Raw genomic sequence first — 20718 nt, forward strand, 5'->3', positions numbered from 1 at the left:
ACACTACCAGCGTCCTACATATAAAACTTACTGTCAACTATATGCATTTATTTAAACAATCAAATCAAGCAATCAAACTCAGTTTTAATGTTCTCATTTCTGTGATATTCTCTTCTGCATGTTGCACTCGCACCACTACAACCACCTGAAAGGTGGAGCCACTGTGGACTGGGAGTGGTTCAATACTCTGGCTTCTCTGGCCTGCATGTTAAAATGTCCTTGAGCAAAACAGGGAACACGCGTAAAATGACAAATGAGATTTTACTGATCTCAGTGCAGCAGCTACTCGAAACACAGTTTATCTACTTTATTTACTGCACTCGTTTTTTTCAGGCGTGCACTTTAACTGGAACTTCAAAGATTTGTTCAGCCATATCAACAAAGGACTCTTGCTCCGTGTTTAGTCTCATGTTCCCACTCAAAGCTTTCGCAGTGATGCAATCGGCTCCCACCAGAAGGACTTTGTCATTTCTTCATTAACGAAGTACATTAATTTTACATCCTCCCGCTGCAGATTATGGTCCCCTGATCTTCTGCCCCACCCACCCACTCCATTATCAAGCCCTTCTTGTTTACGCGCTCTTGGGTCTTTCGGGAAGTCCTTTTATGTTACAGACCACCGATTTGTTTCTGTTCTAATCAGACTCTGACACAGACTTAGAGAAACACAAAGAAAAGGGGGTGGAGCTAGGTTTGATACCTGACTGAGAAGGAAATGAATAAATCACCATATCAAATCATGTGGTTCTTTAATGCCAGACAGCAAAGGTGGTGCATATATAAAGAAATGATGAATTATCCAAGGTGCAGAACGTGCAGCGGGCAATCGTAAATCTGACTCATTCTAAAAATAATAGAGTGCAGATAATCACGGCTTTTGGCAGGGATTAGGGCTCCTCAGTGACTAAAGTCAAGGTGATTGAGTTTCTGGATGGTTGCTCTGTTCTGTGTGTGAGCGCGTAGGCTGTAGGCAGCACACTGAGATAACAACCCAGATCATATTATAGCCCCATTTACAGGTTTGGTAGTTATGGCAACACTATGTGTTCCTCCAAGTGAGGGGCGGCTGCAATTGACACAGAGAAACGGTGAATGTCAACCAAAGCAGGCACCAATCAGACGAAGGGGAGGCGAGTCGGTGCTGTAAGCGTGACCCTCGATCTACTGACATGTGTCAAAGATTGACACGCAGCAGCGCACACAAACACAAACATGAGCGATCTTTTTCTGTCAACTCTCTTTACTTTAACGCCTGCTCAGCTTGCACCCTGAAACACAACACCTTCAGTTTCTACTTACACCTTTTGTCTTCTTTTTTAAAATGTTTTTATTATTCATACATTTAGCATAACTCTGTCCTGCGTGTAGATCTGCTACTCTGCTGCACTGCTCAAAACAATACAGACAAAAATGCCTGCGAGTCTTTCTCTTTGTTACCGACGCTTCAAACACCACCGTGTTAGCCACAGCTGGAATCAGAGAGGGAGTGCGTCTTTCCGAAGTGATCCTTTCTGTTGCACGCCGGGTTTGATAGCTGATGTGGAAGGAAAACTGCACGACACACGGGCAGAAACACAGAGACGACGAAAAAGCGTGGATATTTAAAGAGGCAGAACCCAGTTCAACAGGCTTCATGAGCCTTGAGCTAAATAATAAAATGCATTGTTATGAAGCAGATAAATGTTTATGTTAACACTGGCATTTCTATCAATTTATAAAACAGTAGCTTATTTAACGTAGCTTAACATCCTAAACTGTGCAAGGTGGACAGAGTGAAGTGACACCGTGAAATGTATATGTAAAAACATCGCTGACGCCCTCCATTTAGAGGCTTGTGCTCGTCAATGGAAATTTTTGAAATAGCACACGTTTTATCCAGACTGAGTCTCATCATTTAGAAGTTGTTGAGCTGACTCGCTCAGAGTTTTGGAACTTTAGATCAGTGGCTGGGTGATTTTGAATTATTTCCCTTCACTACATCTGTGCACATTTGAAGATTTAATGAAAGTACGTTGCTGTGACAGGGAGCAAATGAAAGAAAGAGGCCATCACCGCCCAAAGCTCCTTAAGCCTCGAATGAATATACCTACAGTCTGCTTCAAAAGAAAACTCTGTGACAGAGCCGTGTCACCCTGCATTTTTCTCTGCCCCAAAAATTAATAAGCGACTCTTGCGCCGCACCATCCACGCCCCGTCCCCGTTCCACTTTCTGGCTTTCGCACATCATTTTAGCATTTTTCAGATGGGAATGGGGATAGGGGGGTGACGTTAACGATAATCGCGCTCACAGCTTTTCACACTGTCAGAGGATGAAGGTGGACTCACCCCACAGCCGTCTTTTTCATCTTGGCACAGAGCAGCAGATCGGTGAAGAGGAAGACGTGCCGTAGCTTCCTGGAGCTTTCCGACACCTCCACCAGGAAGCCATCCTTCACCAGCTGACGGGCCTGTAACAGAACTCTGTGTTAACTGTTGTTGTGAATCGAAACATCGTTGAGATTGTGGATTAATAAATTGACTTACTAAATTAACATATATATTACAGTTTGCTTTACAGAGACGTGCATGTCTTTGTTTTTAACTTAAATGTTCCGTTTGGAGTTTTAAAGCAATGCAACCATTTATTATAGTTTTCTCAAAGTACCTAATAATATTTCATATGAGAGGAAAAGTGAAGACAAATGTTCTAAAGATATGAACATAAGTTCTCTATACTTGACAAGACGTGTTGTAAGAACACACACACAGACCTCGCCCTTGGGTGTAGTAACAGCAGTCCTGCGAGGGTCAATCTCCTCATTGATGGAGGAGAGGAAGTTCTGAGAAATCCGCAGAGCGTCCTGCAGGAGGGGGAAGTCCGGGTGGTCCTTTGGAGTGTGTTTCAGCAAATCCTGTGAAAGTACATTCAATCATCTAAAATATATATTTACCACAAAGCAACTGACCTTTGTGAGCAGAGATTCAGATTTAGTTTCATCTTCTCTTCGAAAACGTCATCGCGCTGCACAAACACAGACTCCTTACAAACACTAAAACAATCTTGTGTCTCGGTTTTTTCTTTCCTCCCAGATTAACATCAACCAATTTTCTTCTGTTTGTTTGCATACGTGACAAGAACATGACACACATGCTCATGCTGGATGCACAGAGCATCTTACTGTCAGCTTTCATGCAAACCTGATCATGCATTACACTACAGCGACCACACTGGACACATCCAGAGATCTCTGCTTTGCTTCGCTGGCACTTTCTACACCATTATTTCTCTTCCAAGGAGGTAGGCTGATTTGGACTGAGAGGACTCAGCGATAAACATCAAAAAGCAGGCTTTAGGCTTAATTCTTGCACGTCTTTTTAATCTCAGGGATGTGTTTGCAACCTGCTCCAATTATTATTTTTTGTTTTTTTATCTTGACACAGTTCTCAGTCTTTTCTCCACCCTAAAACACTAGAAGTAAGACATTTCTGCCAGAACAGCTTTAGATTCAGCTGATCCTTGAAAGTCATGCAAGTGCAAGCTGTGTACTCACATGAAGAACCAGGGTGCTTCTGGTAACACGGTCAATCGGCTTGTAAAGGAGAGCTGTGGGAGAGAGAAGAGGAGGGCTCTGAGTCAGTGTTGCTTACAGGCAAATCAATACATGCAGACACACACAGTAGGTCACAGTTTCACCGCTCGCACGAGGACAAAAATGTCCACTTTGGTTACTCTGAGCTAAACGCTGCTCTTACAGTCTGACTGCTGATGATTCTTAGGTTAACATTAAAGCCTAATGACGACGAGGTTCCAGCCTGAAGCACTGCTGAAGCAAGAAAAACACTTGATCATAAATAGCCTTGTAGGGGGGGTCAAGTAAAACACTGATTTCAATATGGGGGCAGCAAAGGTTTGTGCTACTGTTGTTCATCAGTTTAACAGCTGTACATATTCAGACATGGACATAAAAGCAAACACAAACAACACATGCAGACGGATGCATCTATAAAAAGTGCAATAAGACTGCCTCCTGCCAACATGCCACCCTCAGTGCCCCTCAGTCAGAGTTTAAGCCTGTATCACCGCACTTGGCTAGATTCCCTGGGGAAGGCTTTGCTGCTAAGGTGGTGTGAACAGCAGCAGCCGACATACATGACAGCTCTCTGTGACACACTCCCACAGACAGGGCAGAGTGAAGGATGGAGAGAAATAAAAGAAAAACAAATCACAGTGAGGAGATACGCAGGAGGAAAGATGGCAGACATGAGAACCTCTAAGAGGAGACAGAGAAGAAGCAAACAAGTCATGTAAGGAAACGCCTAAATTACCTCAAGGTCTCATAATAGCAAATATAATATCACACTACACATTCGATAAAGCACAGTAACACCCCTCTGCTCATGATCTAGAAACTGAGCGAATGCAATTAAGAAAAATTCCCACAAGGTCATAAACATTGTGAAATTATCTGAAAAAGTTCCACTTATTGATCATGCTAACCTCCATTTATTCAAGTGAAAACAGAGTTAAAGCAGCTTATTTCTAAAGTGAAGAAGGAAAGCTGGCCCAGTGAAACAGAGAGGACTGATGTGTCTTCTGTATGCAGGCAAGCTTGCCCCACACTGACTGTGCTCTGCTCCCACAGAGAGATCTACAGCCAAAGCTACACTTCTATTTGAATTTTAAACTTTATCTATTTAAAGCATTCAATAACGCTCTCTTTATATGTACAGCGTTGTTCTGTCACTCGGATGCTTTTAAGTGTTTAGTATTTCCGCCACACCTCTGCCTGCGACTTACGAAATTAGCACAAGAGCAGAAACCTACAGTGACTATTATCAGATCTACTGATGAAACACGTCATATTAACGCTCTACGCACACCCTCTGCTTTTAAAATATACACTGGCCCACATGGAGTGTATAGAGGGACTTTGAGAGGGACTTGCAGTTGCTCTTTGAAGTTTCTCCAACGTTTGGTCATTAATGCCGCCTCCACTGAGGGTCATGGATCAGTGAACCAATACTGATACCTCCAGGAGGATTTACTACAGAGTCTGTATTGACTGCAAGGGCAGTGAATATCTAAGTTGTTGTGTGTGTGTCTGTGTGTGCGGTATGTTGGCAGTTCTGTATTCATTTCAATGCAGGGAGGATTAGATGACTTCAGGATGACTTGAGTATAAGTACTTAAGCACAAGTGCCAGGTTTTGTACAGTTTGTGTAAGTAAGCTGCTGTATTTTTTGTGCCATATGTTGTGTCGCACGACAAAACGATATCTGAGCAAAAAGCTAATGCTAGCATGCTAACATGCAGTGTAGCATGTTCCGAATAACCGCAAAACGCAAAGTATAGCTGGAGCTAAAACAGGGGACACCGTCAAACTCCTTGGATCACAGGGCGACTGCACAGGTCACATTGTGGCAAGCAACCTGTCTCCAACAATTGTTGCAATTCGACTGCAGTCACTTTCACACAGATTAGCAAAGGTTTGCAGGTAACTGTGATCTAATTTATAAACACGGACAGACGTTGCAATCAATCCGAGTCGGTCTGAACCAATAATATTCAGGCTGTACAGTATTCGTCATATACCAGTACTGCGCATTTAAATATCACAGTTGATCAATGATTAATACTCATTTATCAGGAAACTATGAAAAATTAGACACATTTTGATTATTTTGGGGTTAAATAAAAAGTCATCAAAGCCATCGGCAAAGCATGCAACCAGAATTTTTTTTACATTACAAGTTTCAATCAGAGGCTGTTTTAAACTCAAGATCACATTTTACTGCTTTAGAGTCAAGTCAAGTCTATTTGCAATACTATGTAAGATAGCTTCATCCTTAATAGTCTTGGACCTATCAAGGAAGCTCAGAGATCTCAAACTTTACTTCTTTCTTTTTCTCGTCTCGTTTTCCTCTAGTTTTTCAACCATGCAAACATAATAATTATATACAAGAGATTTGAATAATGAAGATACTCTCCTGAATACAAAGACAGATTAAGGATTGCCACCTGAATGCTAATGTAGACAGAAATCTACTCAAGTTCTCTCCGAACGCAGGATTAAGCGTCATCACTTTTTGACTCCACATCATGTTAGTATCTGACTTGGATGTATTTTACAGACAAGGACGAGTTAAAAGTCTAGTCAAAAGTCAGGATGAGGAAGGATGAAGACACAAAGAGAGAGTGAGAATCAGATAGAGAGGGGGGGATTATTGGAAGTCGATGTCCTGTCCCAGTGAGGCGTGCCTGACTGGTCGTTTTTCCAAGGTCGCCTTGATGACTTGGCTGATGGACAAATAGTTAATCTTTGCTAACGAGGTGCTTGACCATGTGGGCGAAGTGTTTGACAGGACTTTTAGTCCTCAGTTAGGACTGCCAGGTTTCAGGCCTCAGTATTTTGGCAAAACTCTCAGCTACCAATGCCAGCCATAAGCCTGTGAAGGAGGGTGAGAAGGACAGGACAGAACTGATAACACAGAAGGAAATAAAGAAGGATTAAGAGAAAGTGAGAAAATGGTCATGGTGTAGGACATGAGTCCCCATTTACATTTAAAATATATCAGATTCTTGTTTGAGCAGGTATTTGTGTTTCTATCAACCTATCAGCCATTTACTGTAGCTGAGATCCTGTTAAATACTTTGGAAAGTTAAAAAAAAAGCTGATTGAGCAGAGAAAAGAAACAAGGGGAAAATAATAAAAGAAACAAAGAGAGTAGATAGAGGAGGCATTTGTTGCAAAGTTAAGATAGAGAAACCCCTCGGCTGACCCACCAGGTAATTAATGTACTGTAATATAAACAGCAATCAAAGGAAGTGCCTTGGGTATTGACACACCCTGATTGTTAAGGGCATATGAGACTAGTTTCATGACACATAGCAGCCATGTGAAACTACAGCAAACCAAAGACGTCATTTTAAAATCATCTAAAACAAGAAAGATGAGAAAAGAAAGAATAAAACAACTGGGACAGGTTGATTATTCCTCATCTGCAATGCATAAATTAACAGACACTTCACAGGTACATGCCACGGAAATCTGAAGAATGAACACTCACCCAGCCACTCTCAGCCCGACAGAGTCGCACAGTCTACTCATCTTATCTGCTAATGACCGTCTACAGCTCTACCCACCAAACTGAACGCAATCCCCAAAACGGCCGAAGTTACCAAGGCGCCAGCAGAGTACAGGCACGTACCGCGACAGACAACCTCTCACACACACACACACACACACGTTCCGATCCTCTTGAGATAAGTATTCTGTACGAGGAGCAGCCTGGGGCCAGCAGTCCTTATACAGACTAAACATGCCCAGCTTGTAAACAGACAGATACATTTTGAAGATGCTCTCTATTGTATGTTCTATATGATCGAAAGACAGTCGTATATGACTGAGTGAACACCACACTCCAGAGGCTCATCACTCAAAAAGCTCATCACAGGCATGCAAATGTTCAGAAAAGGCAAAATTCCTCAGCAAGCATGAGCACAAAAGTCCAAACGTCAGTCTGACAGCTAATTAATAACTGCCTCCACACAGTCTATCATAAGCGCCGTAAAAGCTGTAGATGTCCTAACAGATACCCGATGTCAAAAAGCGGGAAGCTCATAACATGCAGTCGTTACCGTATGTGCAGTTACAACACAGTCTGAGGACCAGAAGCACCTCCATATCCCTCTTCTCCTCTCCTCACTCTACACTCCTGCTCACTGCCTCCTTTCTCAGGCACAGAGAGAGAGAGGGAGAGAGGGAGAGCGAGAGAGAGAGAGCAGACTCACACATGCACCAGTTTGCCTCCCAGAGCTCACCACTGCATACACAAGAAGAAGAGGCAGGGCTGGAATCTTAAAACAGCAATCCAGCCTAGACAGACACACACACACACACACACACACGCACGCACGCACGCACGCACGCATAGAGATACAAGCAAACACCAACTTACCCTCCATTGAACTAGTTGTTGTACAGACTTTGGAGTCTTTAGGACCTTTTACTTTGAGGTTCTGAAAGAAATAAAAGAGTGGAATAATCAATTTAATTAATTGTGCACACTCACAGGATTGTGCTGCACTTGCTTGGCTGAGGCTGAACTAATGGAAGTACAGGATCAGTGCATCCAGCTGAGACAGCTGAAAAAGACTGGGCACGGGAACTTTCACAAGTTTCCCATTAAGTAAATAATACCACCAACAAACCTCTGCGGCAGGTCCCAAAAAGCTGATTTGACTCATCTGGACGGGAGGAACGGTACATTTGTATAATGACTGAAAAGGTCCGTTTCTTGATCATTAATAGGCAAATGACCACTGATCAAAGATTTGATCATTGGCCATGAGTACCATTCACAGAGAGTTGGGGAATGGCTGCAGTCACAGCATCGTAAGATGGTGAAAGATGTACCCTTTGCTGGTGTATAAGATAACAGGGAGTGGAAAGTTGGATGCTTAAAAATGAAAGATGCCCAAGCTCCTTAAAGGATGATGAAGATGGATAATCATAGTTAGATTCTGTAAGCACTTTCCTTTACTGTAATGTCTTTGCCTCTCGATCTTTGTTGAACACACCTAACAATAAGGAACAATCTATAACTATATCCTGTGTTGACCTAAGGCGTGAAAAGCTAGCATGTAAACAAGGGGCATGAGAGGTTGTGTTACTATCAGTCACTTCTGCCACAAACATTTTCAGCTAATTAACATCACTGACACCTTCCCAGCAATCCCCAAATACACATACTCTTTTGTTCTGAACGCTCAAAATATTCTCTGCGCTTCAAGTGCGTGTAGTCGTACCGTACAGTAAACTCAGACTAGCCTGGATGTTTTTTCTGTGAATGTAACCTCTCATCGTTCTGTTACCTAATACGCTTGCTGGCTAAGTGCTGTCCCAAGCACATTTGAACACAAATACCTCTTAACTGTGTTTTCAACAACGGTTCCTCAAAATAAGACCACATTTCCCATAAACACTGCTGTTTCCTGCCAAAAAGAGGACGTTTCGACTCGCCTGGTTTGTGTCGTCATCTATTTGTTCTCCTGTTCTCTTCACTGAAGAGAATTCATATAATGGCTTAAGACCCTTGAGACCAGTGAAGGGGAGGTTTGATGGATCCGTATTATTACTGCGCCAAGTTTGATATGCTGATGTTAAAATGCAGTACATAGCAACAAAATGACATGTTTGCTATTTAAAAGTTCTCTTGTTACACGTTGTTTAAAATCATGGAGGCTGAACTCACCTCAGATATCTTCTGGAACTGGCTGTTGGCTTGGCTGCATTTCTCTGCCGTCTCCAGCGCCACCTTGTAGTTGTCCACAAAGGCCTTGTACACGCCCAGCTGGCTGGCCTGGAGGAAAGCAGAAGCAAAGACGTTCAGGAAACAACAACGAGAAGGTGTGAGGCAAACTAAGACAACGATGATGGCATTTAGTCTTCTCTCATTTTATTCAAATTGTTAAATGAACTCCGGAGACTCGGGAAGTCAACACAAGTATGTCATTGCACTGATGGCAACTAAAATAAAATTCAGCAAGCCCTACTTTGCATTCACCTTAAATGATCACTTCCAATTCAATTTAAATTCATTGAGTCAACACATATAGTCTGATCACATTCCCATAAAGCCACTTCACTAGCAGCGCTTTGCAGTCCCTCCTGATTGAGTCCCTCTCCCTCTCTATCCTCTTCTCTTTCATTAACAGCCCCTCTCTCTGCAGCACTGTATGTGCATTGTAACACAAGCTGCAGACCAGCAGTGCATGAATATGCATCCTGCTACAGCTATGCTTGAATGCCTAGGCTGAGGAGCTGACTGCATCCTATTAAAGCAATGAGATTGGATTCAGCTGAATAGAGTGCATGAGTAAGACTTTTGTCCTTAAACTCCATGTCCTCTTATTTTCATTTCCTCTCCTTCCTCTTCCCTTCGGAGTGAGAAGTAGAAAGTTGGGCTCAAAAGCAAAGACGTGAGGGAAGTGTGCGGCCTCATGCGGCATTTGAAACATGTTATAGCAACAATCGATGGAGGGAAACATCAGGACACAAATATGTGATGTGACAAAACCGTCAAACCACGTAATGTGTGACACTGACTACAAATGAGTGAAACAAATGTCACCACGCGTGGATTGTCTATTTATAACTGGAGACTATTTTATGTCAAACCAAAACTGTGGATGGAAAAGAGAAACCACGGTGTGTCATAGCTGAATTTCCAAAGATGGAGATTTGGCAGCTTGGCTGGAAAGAACAAACCAAGCAGAATGACGTTATGAGATTTCATGAGTTCAGTATGAAAGCGGTGTCAGTCACAGTCCAGACAAAACGCCCACGCTTTAGAAAACAAAAATCACAGGTCAAAGTGGCAGGACAGAAAACAACAGGTCGTGTTTGAAAGTGAACGTGGGAAGTAGAACATGAAGAAACACAGGAGAGAGACTTTTCAGCTGGTAGAAGAGCCTACGGACTATTTAAACCCACATGGACACGTTTGCCAGCTTAGAGGTGCCTTTTTTTTTTAAATTGCATGCAGCTTTGAGAGCAACACGAACCCTCAACTAAACACTGTAGTGAATGTTTTCAGAGCACTCGCCACTCTTTTAAAGCACACCAAGTGATCAGCTATAAGCAACAAAGATCAACAGCAGCAAAAGAACCATATGTAGTGAATGAAAACTTTAATATTATATGACATCAGTAACCAAACAATATGTCTTGTTCTTTTCCAAACAATGCCAAATACGAGCACACTGCTTGCAGACCTTTTTTCTTTATGTTTAAAAATCCCAACTCCACAATTAGATTGTCCATCAATATGTGCAACGTCCTCCGTTTTCTACAGTGGCCCACAGTTTCCTCTATCGCCAAGATAAAATCTTCCTTCTTCAGACAGTTGTGCACAGGTGTGTGCAGAGTACCATCAAGTCAGCCACAACACTCACACTAAAATGGTGCAACCACTTTTGAGGTTTTGCTAACACGTGACCACAAACCACATGGCATTAAGTTGGCTGCCATTTTGTGACAATCGTGGTGACACTGTAGAATCATGTGAATAAGGCACCAGCCACACAGGCCTAGAAATGGGTATTCCCCAACCAGTTGTGAGCACTTGCTAGAGGTCGATGTAGTCGCTGGGGAAATGACTGGTCTAAAGTCCTAAAGCCAACCAGCCAGTGACTCCCCCAGTCGACCACCTTTTTCTTAATTAAAGTGACTGCTTTGGTCACTGGGTTCATAGTTTGATTGGCCTTGTCCTCAAACACTGTCCAGCTACTCTCTGAGCTGCAATAAAACTGTGAAAAGTTTTGCAAACTGGAAGTAATAATAATAATAATAATAATAATGGATTGCATTTATAGAGCGCTTTTCGAGACCCTCAAAGCGCTTTACAATTCCACTATTCATTCACTCTCACATTCACACACTGGTGAAAGCAGGTACAGTTGTAGCCACAGATGCCCTGAGGGCAGACTGACAGAAGCGAGGCTGCCATATCGCGCCATCAGCCCCTCTGGCCATCACCAGTAGGCGGTAGGTGAAGTGTCTTGCCCAAGGACACAACGACCGACACTGTCCGAGCCGGGCTCGAACCAGCAACCTTTCGATTACAAGACGAACTGCCAACTCTTGAGCCACGATGGAGAAAGTTTTCCTCCAAAATAAAAGTTGCACCTTTTGAAACATGTTGGCTACGGTGCTGAGGCATTTCTTCACATTTCACTACTGCTCGGCTAGAAGTTAGCAAGTATTTGCAGACAGACATGAAAAACTAAAGGGAACTGCTTACAACCAAAGCAATTACTTGGAAGTTTTTGGTACGGCATCTTCTTTCTAACAGATTTCACCCATGGAGAGCAAATAACCTCCACAAAGCACTAACAACCAGTTGGGGAATAGACATTTTCCCCTAGAAATCAGTGTTTGTCTCATATTCAAACCTCACGTAAAAAATTCTAATTATCTAGCACTTGTATAAGTTTTGTCTACTTTCTTTAAGGTAGCCAACACTGTATTACCCTCTTCTTACTATTCTTTCCTAAACAAATTATAATAATGTCGAAATAAGTCTAAGGACAAGAAAAAAAAAACCTATGAAGGTATACTTAATGCTAATAGTATGCTAATGCTACAACTCTACAAGATGATAGAGTGTTAGCATGCTAAAGTCTACTACTGACAATGGTAAAATGGTTATCTGCCTGATCTAAAGCTGTTCTAGTGTTTACCACGTTTGCCTTCATAGTTTTATTCTATTATTCCTGACCTCAAGAGACGTTCATCCATAATTCACAAAACCTTAGTTACATTCATAACTCTCAATTAGCATGCTAGCAACAGGCAGTATAAAACTTGCATGTAGCTTCCTGGTCAGAAGAATTAAGTAAATCCAAAATTATCTTAGACTTGTTTTCTATCTGAGGATATCGCATGGTGATATCTATGGTTGAAGAAGAAAAAAAGAAAGAAGAAAAAAAAAAGATTTCTGGTCCCATAGAAATTTCTGGCTTGATATCTGTAAATTTTCTGGTGAATTTAAGGACTCAGTCACTCATTTTAAGTCATACTGAAAGAAAGAAATACACCATCAAGTAATATTATAAGTAATAAATATGATAAATAACTCAAGTCTGAATTGAAAATCTTGGTCGTACCATGTTTTAAAATAGAAGAATACTTGTGGTATGAAAACGCACGCTCATTGGCTAACGAGTTATCAATCACACGTCATTAGCATGTGGTTTCAGAGTTAAACTTGCACTTTGTTACACCCAGTTTTTTTTGCAGCCAAGAAAGTGATGGCAGAAACACTAACTTGAGGTTTTACAAATTGGGACTTTAAAAACATCAGGTGAAACCATGTTAGACAGGTACATCTTTGATATTGTCTGAGGTGTTAAACACGAGGGTGAACGCCCAACATAATGGGGAAACTAGCTTTGCTAGTATTTTTTCAGGTTTGCTCAAATTTCGATTAGGCTTAATTTAAATTCTCTAAAGCTATTACAACTGAGCCTGGCTGCAATATTTAATGCCTGTGCTGAATTTGAGTAAGCTTCAGTTGCTGTGAAAATAACCAGCTACTAAAATCCATCAGCAGATATATGATTAAAAACATTATTATGTGGCTGCACTATACATAGTTAATAGTGACTACTGTGTAAAAGATGGAGTTGTGGTACTGTTTTTATCAGCACCACATCCACAGTAAATTGAACCTCTCCTACTTTGTGCCTCTAGAGCGACTAGGACTATAATAATTCGCTCAGACAAATGCATCCCTTGCAGACACAGGCTATAGCTAAGCCTTTCTCTCATCTGAGAAAAGTGAAAAACAAACTTGGACCTGAAGCAGGTCTTTATCCCCGTCTCGGCCTGTTTTCTGTAACCCTGCCTGTCCTTGTTGCTCCAGTGGCACCCATACTGCTGACGAGGAGCAGCAGGGAGCAGACCAGCTAATTAAACTGCCATCTGCACTCTCACACAGCCACTCTGACTAATGTTTTGCTGAAACACGACATATTCATGTACGCACAAATACACACCACAGATGGGAGCTGATGACTACACTAATAGGTGCCGCTTAGCGCTGGCCGTCCACAGTGAGGAGGGGTCTGTTGAATAGAAGTACTTAAACTCATAGGAGTTTAAACAACTGTATCAAAACTGTGCTCATTTTCTCTCCTGTTAAATCTTTCACTAACACCAACATACTTCATCTCTGAATATTCATCATTTCCTCTTATTAATTAAAGTGCTTCATCAAATGTTTTAATCATAAAGATAAACATCAAGCTGTTAATGAAATATTATTATTAATATCCAAGCTTTAAAAATGTCCTATACATGGGCGAAGTAAAAACTCTTAAAGTCTATTTAACATTTTCTTCATCACAAACAAACGCTGAGTTTCACACGTCTGACTAAGTCATGGTGAATAACAGTTGCTTACATCAAAAAGTACCTGAAAACCAAAACTGAAAATGAGATCTACTCCCTAAAGAGCTGTGTTTTTAATTAGAATGACCTTACCAGGTTCCTCAAAATGACACCATGAAAACATAAGGAAAATGACGTTCTCACTTCTGTGGTGTGAAACCAAAGGGGCTGGTATGTGAACACATACATTCAACAGTGTGATAAACGCATATATATATACACTGATCAAGAACGTTAAAGGAACTCTTAAATCACACATCGGATCTTAATGAATTAACCTCTTTCTAGTAGATGCACCGATGGTATAAATTTAAAAATCCTAGGTGATTTTCTGAAAAGTTGACCTCTGACATTAAGATTAAGGTCACCGGGATTCAAACTTGACCAAGATTTTTAGCAGCTGCATCCATGGTACCACTTTTAAAACCTTATGTCACATCTTTGTTTTCAATAGATTTTCAGAAAACTTGACCTCTGATGCTGATACGTAATGACTGATCGCAGTCTAAAATAAGGCTGTATTACAGTAACAGGACTAAAAAGCAGGCTCCAGTATATACTTGGTTTTGTTGACTTCTTGTGTCCAAGGCTCCCAGCCTTAGAGCAAAGCCCTGTTGTTACCAGCAGCAAAAATAAACTTAAAGCTTTCTGCTCCCGCTTTTCTAAAGACAGTTGGTGCTCTCGCAGAGTTTCCAGTCAAGGAAAATTACAAACCACAGTGTTACCACCTGTCTGTACACTCACCACGAAGGATCGGTACAAACTGTGCAGGTGTATATTTCAATGATACCAGCCACTCCACAGCTTGTGTTCCCAAAACATTAAAACTGGTCCACCCAACTAAATAATTACTGACGGGTGCCTCAGCCTTTTCACACCTTATATACAGATTAATTTTATTCCACCAAGAAAACATTGTCCAGCATACGTACATACGCGGCGTTATGCGTCTCTTCAAATCACATTATCCACTGCAAATCTGACATTACACCGCTCTAACCAACTTAGTGACGAGCCGAGGCCTGGAAACCGTCTAATTCCACACACAGGCACATTTACATGCACGTTACAGTGCCGCTGTTCCATTATGTACTGAAAGCACCTGTTTAGTCCACTGCAAGTATGACAGCGTGATAGTTCAGAAGCTGCAACTTTTCTGCTAATGTGCCCAGGCCACAGTCGCGGGGGCACGCGTCAGTTACTTACGCACACTGAGTCTAATTAAGACAAGTGATTCACAAAGTACAAACAGTGAGAAGCATGACAACTCTCCGTTTAACAGCCATTTACATGTACCCTGCAAATGACGGAGAGCGAAATAAAAGATCCGCACACTGTCATTTGTGTCACCCACATCAGACTCACCAGCTTCTGGAACAAATGTCCCACGGTGACCTTCTCGTCCCACTGCTGGATGCTGGGTAGGAGGGCGTCGTAGAACTCTTTGTGGATCTCGAAGATGTCCTGGATTTTGTAGAAGATGGTCTCTACCTGCTGGATGGTCAGGACAGGCTGAGAGGTTGTGGCTGTTGCTTTCAGGGGTCGCATGGGCTGGAGAGACAGGAGACTCAGGTAATAAGGGGGGCTGCCAAAACTCTAGCCTAAATTAGTCATATATAAAGTATGAGATTGATGAACACAGAAAATGTGTTAAAATCATCCCTAACATCTGATCAGGCCAACAAAAAGGACCTATTAGGACCAGTGCCAGAAAGGGAACGTCTAAATGCGTCACTCTGTGATAAGTATGTAATCTGAGCCTCTTTTCATCTGGGTGAGTCTTCTCCTTTGTGTTGTTTGTACTCGGGCAGATTGCAGGCCAACTCAGTTAATCACAGTGATGTGTAGACTGGTCATGTTGGGCGTGCGTGGGGACGATGGCTCTGAATTACAGTGCAAACAGAAAGGCTTTTTACGTCAGCTCTCTAGGGCTAATCATGAGTCACCCTCCTACTGTATTAAAGCACATGAGACAGGTTGGATTATTTTTAAAAGCACCGACAATCAATATGTCTGTCCTAGTCTATGTAAGACGGCAAAAGCAGTCGGCTGAAAATTCCTCATTAGATTTAACCAGAAAGTATTTGGAGACTAGTGGTCCTAAATTTCATCTCCTTGGTGGAAAATAATAGTCATCATATATCAAATCAGCTGGAGCAGTTGAGGTGATGTTTAAACATTTTTAATGAACCCATGTTTATATCAAGAAAATAGGAAAGAGAGACTCTCTTGTGATCTACTTCCCAGTAAGTGTAAATGAACCAACACAGTACAGGAAGATAATTACTTCCTAGACTGTTCCAAATTTATCACCATAATCATCCACATTGATTGGGATCGTCTTGTTACTTGGTTGTCTTACAAAAACAAACAAATAAATAAAATCATTACATTTACAAACTCTACCAAATATTCTTAGAGTAAAAAAAAGAAAAATCCAGTCAAGAAGTTCAGAATAATGTTATTGTTTCAAATACCCTGAAGACGTGGAATATGATTATGATACATTTCCAGATAAAGAAACATTTCTCTCAGAATGTGAAGAGCCAGTGTATGAAACCTGGCAGCAGGGGGGATCGGACCAGCTTATTAAACTGTCTGATGTTGAAAGAATCCAGTATTTTGAAACACCGGGTTTCCAGGGATGCAGCCAGAGAGTAAGGTGTGACTATTCTGTTTGGAGTAAGTGTATTATTCTGCTGAAAGACATGGGAAAAAAAGACATAAAAACAAACGGCCCCAGTGCCTGTTTTAGACCGCCTCTGAATGACTGAGGAAGTGGAGGAGGAGAGGAACAAACTTTTTATTGGTGGATCTGCGAGATGAGTCGTTGTGTTGTCACCAAGAGCTCAAAGGGAAGGAACTGAGAGCCTGACCAGATTTCAGCAAGTGTTAGTGCAATCATTTGTTCTTACTGACTAATTGAAGCGTGCGTGCGTGCGTGCGTGCGTGCGTGCGTGCGTGCGTGCGTGCGTGCGTGCGTGTGGAGGGGGGGAGGGTCTTGCCCTGGTGAATTTCCACAATAATTGTTGTGCGCATTTGTAGATCTTAATTTAGCATCTATCTGACTATATATTGGCCAAAGTAGAACATGCGGCCGGATCAGCAGGTTGTGAGACATAGCGACTTAGCATGAGGAAGTGTGGTTGGTTAGCGTTGCATTAAAGTGCAGCATCTGTGGTCCTGCTTTAAGTGTGGCCATCGACCACTAATAGTGTTCTGATAGTCTCACAGCTCACACCAATGCCTACAGCAGCAGCAGCACTCCAATGTTCACGTGGTTATATGAGCCTTGTTACATTGTTTCTGTTACTTGTCTGTCTTTGTCTGAGTGTCTCACCAGTAGCAGGGCCTCCAGCTGGTTAATGTAGATCTCCTCGCTGGCCAGGAATCCAGACAGCACCAGTCTCTTCATCTCCAGTCCTTTCTCGATGTCTCCCTGCAGGATAAAACAGACCTGGCTGTAATATGCTTTTATTCGCTTACATACACATATAGAACACATACATTCACCAAAAATCCTGTTATCGAGACTCGTTTCTGACTAACGGCACATGAAAGCACCCTGACTCTATTTCCTGCAATGGTGCCAGTGGAACAGTCACATCAGGTAAACACAAGATTGATACAAACAGTCGTAAGCATAAAAGAATGCGCAACCTATTAGAAATCTTATGAAAACATCTAAGTACCTCATTTCCTCTGTAAAACTATTTGTGATGACTCCAGGCAACTGTTGCATTTTGACGTCAACGTCGGGGAAGTCAACATCCTATTGATGTCTGAGAAACACAGACCAAGGCACACTCATAGTGTACTGTTTACATTTTGTGGGAACTCATAATTAGAGCAAAATTACCAGGTTTCAAAAGAGGGACTTCCAACATGATCACAGAAGACTTCATCTTTCTTCACATTATTCTCACTTTTGGCCGTTCCTTCGTCATAAAGGACTGCCCTGTTCCACATTTTATGATTTGGCCAGTGGGAATCGTATAGTTACTCCTGATACTAATGCAATACACAACAATGGCATAGTGATACAGTGACTCTGTGGTAGATGATACTTGCGTGACAATCAAAATGTCACAATATCTGTGTAGGTGAAGTAAAAATATTTGAAAAGGAATTATGGTTTTGTATACTGGACTGTGGAGTGCACAGGTGTATCAAACAGAAAAATGTTTCAAAGTTTCACTTTCGAATTGCTTTAATTCAGCAGCGTTCGCCAGTAATGATCGGAACACGTACTATGGGAAAGAAGGGGGGGGGGGGGGGGGGGGTGTTCATGAGTTTCATATGGTTAGCCAGCAGCATAACAACAGCAGTGGTTTTAGTGACGCCAGACTCGCAAAAGTATGCGACAAGTTTGATTAGCGTATGGACATATGCTCTGTTTTGTATGTTAATTTCATATTCAGCCATCCATCCAGCAATTCTCTTCCACTAAGACAAATTAGGGTAGCCCATGCGGGGGGGCTGAAGCCTATCCCAGCTAACACAGGGCGAGAGGCAGGGTACACCCTGGACAGGTTGCCAGTCTGTCACTGGACTGTCACAGAGGCAGACAACTGTTCACACTCACACAGAATCATTCATTTAGAAGCAACAATTAAGATAAATCCATTCACTTTAAAAATATGTTTTTTAAAGATATTTTTCTTTACTTTTAAGTTATCTAAGGTATATTGCATTGTATCTTATCTTAATAACCTTTTAGTAGCATATCACCCCATTAGAGCACGTCGCTCTCGCACTGCAGGCCTACTTGTTGTTCCTAGAGTATTTAAAAGTAGAATGGGAGGGAGAGCCTTCAGTTTTCAGGCCCCTCTTCTGTGGAACCAGCTTCCAGTTTGGATTTTGGAGACAGACACTATCTCTACTTTCAAGATTAGGCTTAAAACTTTCCTTTTTGCTAAAGCATATAGTCAGGGCTGGATCAGGTGACCCTGAATCCTGCCTTAGTTACGATGCAATAGGTGTAGACTGCTGGGGGACTCCCATGATGCATTGAGTTTTTCCGTTTCAGTCACCTTTCTCACTCAACATGTGTTAATAGACCTCTCTGCTGAATCACACTTGTTATTAATCTCTCGCTTTCTTCCACAGCATGTCCTTCATCCTGTCTTTCTTCTCTCACCCCAACAGGTCGCAGCAGATGGCCGCACCTCCATGAGCCTGGTTCTTCTGGAGGTTTCTTCCTGTTAAAAGGGAGTTTTTCCTTCCCACTGTCGCCAAAGTGCTTGCTCATAGAGGGGTCATATGATTGTTGGGTTTCTTCTCTGTATGTATTATTGCAGGGTCTACCTTACAATATAAAGCGCCTTGAGGCGACTGTTGTTGTAATTTGGCGCTATATAAATAAAATTGAATTGAATTGTGTTGCATACCTTATCAGTGTAGCTGGTTAGGTATACTGCTGTATTGACATTTTTCCCTTACTGAAGAGATAAATACCGATAAACTCCAGAAATTGGCATTTAAATACGACATGTGTGCCTTAAAGAAGGCCAAAGAACAGCTGTGAGAGCAGAGATTAATTATTAATTCCACCAACTCCTTACAATGATATCAGCACTCCAGGACTGCCCAGATGAGGAAGGAGGCATGACCTCATCATTTAACCCAATCATGGCTGACATGCACATTCCAACACTGATGTTATCCCTAAGGTAGGAAATTATACTGCACATCAGTATTTACCGTATGTGTTATAGTATATGCCGTTTACACGTGCTGCTTTATTACGAATGCTGAAGACTATAAAGATAACAAACACTTGCGATGTGATGACTGCAAAGGGCCTATTTTGAGGCCTGTCACACATTGGCAGTTTTTCCTCAGCTAACCGTGACAGTGTAAAGTAAATCAGTCCGAGAGGCAGGGATGATTTCTATTGATCATTTTCTGTTGGTTAAATAAACTGTCAGGGAAGTCCTTACTGACACTTACTTGCATTTACGTTAATATGAGAGATTAATGCAGCACATGGCCAGAAATCTGTTTAGTTTAATCCTCTGAGCCTTTCTCTTTGCTCGTATTCTTTTAAAAGAACCTAAAGCTAAAAACTAAAGCCAGAAATGAGACACACTTGAAACTAAGAGAAAAATCTTTGATGTGATGTGAATTACTGCTGGTCAATATTTATTTTAAACACCGAGAGTGTCTCCAGTCACTGCGTTCTTATTAAAATGATATCTCAGAATAGCTGAGGTCTAAAATATGACATCATAACCTACAAAAGGTGTCCTGTCCTTTTGACTAACCAAAACGTTGCAGAAATATTCAGTTCATTTTTTTAAGTAACAAATAAGTGATAACTCAACGGAAAAAAAAAAAAGGACAGGAAAAAGGAATATTTTCCCTCTGCTGTGTACAAAGAGCTACTGTGTGGCGAGAGGGCAAGACGAGGAATCCATGAGGTGATTTTTTTTTTCCCACAGCAACCTGCTCTGTGAGTCACAACTAGGCTTTTCACACAGACAAACACTGCGTGCTTTCCTGCGTTGCCCTTTGCCCTCTGATAAAAGAGCTGATATCTTGAATGGGCAGAGAAAGTTTAAAGTAGCTCTGCTTTTTATCAGTTCATCTGCAGGGAGGAGTACACACAGAGGCGCACAAACACAGAAGTTAGCATGAGAAACAGAAAGCGGCCGGCTTTAAAAAGCAGCAGCACCGTGCACAGACATGCGCTGCAGAGTCACTGCCTCATCGGGCCATGCTGACACACCAATGGCTGTCACTCTCACACTCTTACACACACACACACACTTTTGCAGCACAG

At 41.9% G+C, this 20718-nt stretch overlaps 1 protein-coding gene across 5 annotated transcripts in view; it reads right to left on the reverse strand.

The window, feature by feature from the left end:
* The window catches only part of abr (ABR activator of RhoGEF and GTPase), a 120439-nt gene that overhangs the window by 47919 nt on the left and 51802 nt on the right, over positions 1-20718 (reverse strand). For all 5 annotated transcript variants that reach the window (XM_082548966.1, XM_082548961.1, XM_082548963.1 and 2 more), the window contains 7 exons: positions 17275-17373; positions 15300-15485; positions 9235-9342; positions 7939-7999; positions 3531-3583; positions 2751-2891; positions 2326-2447 (listed from right to left, as the gene is read on the reverse strand). In XM_082548966.1, the coding sequence (XP_082405092.1) occupies positions 2326-2447; positions 2751-2891; positions 3531-3583; positions 7939-7999; positions 9235-9342; positions 15300-15485; positions 17275-17373 (770 nt within the window). The remainder of the gene's footprint in view (positions 1-2325; positions 2448-2750; positions 2892-3530; positions 3584-7938; positions 8000-9234; positions 9343-15299; positions 15486-17274; positions 17374-20718) is intronic.

The sequence above is a fragment of the Aulonocara stuartgranti genome (assembly GCF_965226115.1).
Source record: "Aulonocara stuartgranti genome assembly, chromosome: 10".
Lineage (NCBI taxonomy): Eukaryota > Metazoa > Chordata > Actinopteri > Cichliformes > Cichlidae > Aulonocara > Aulonocara stuartgranti.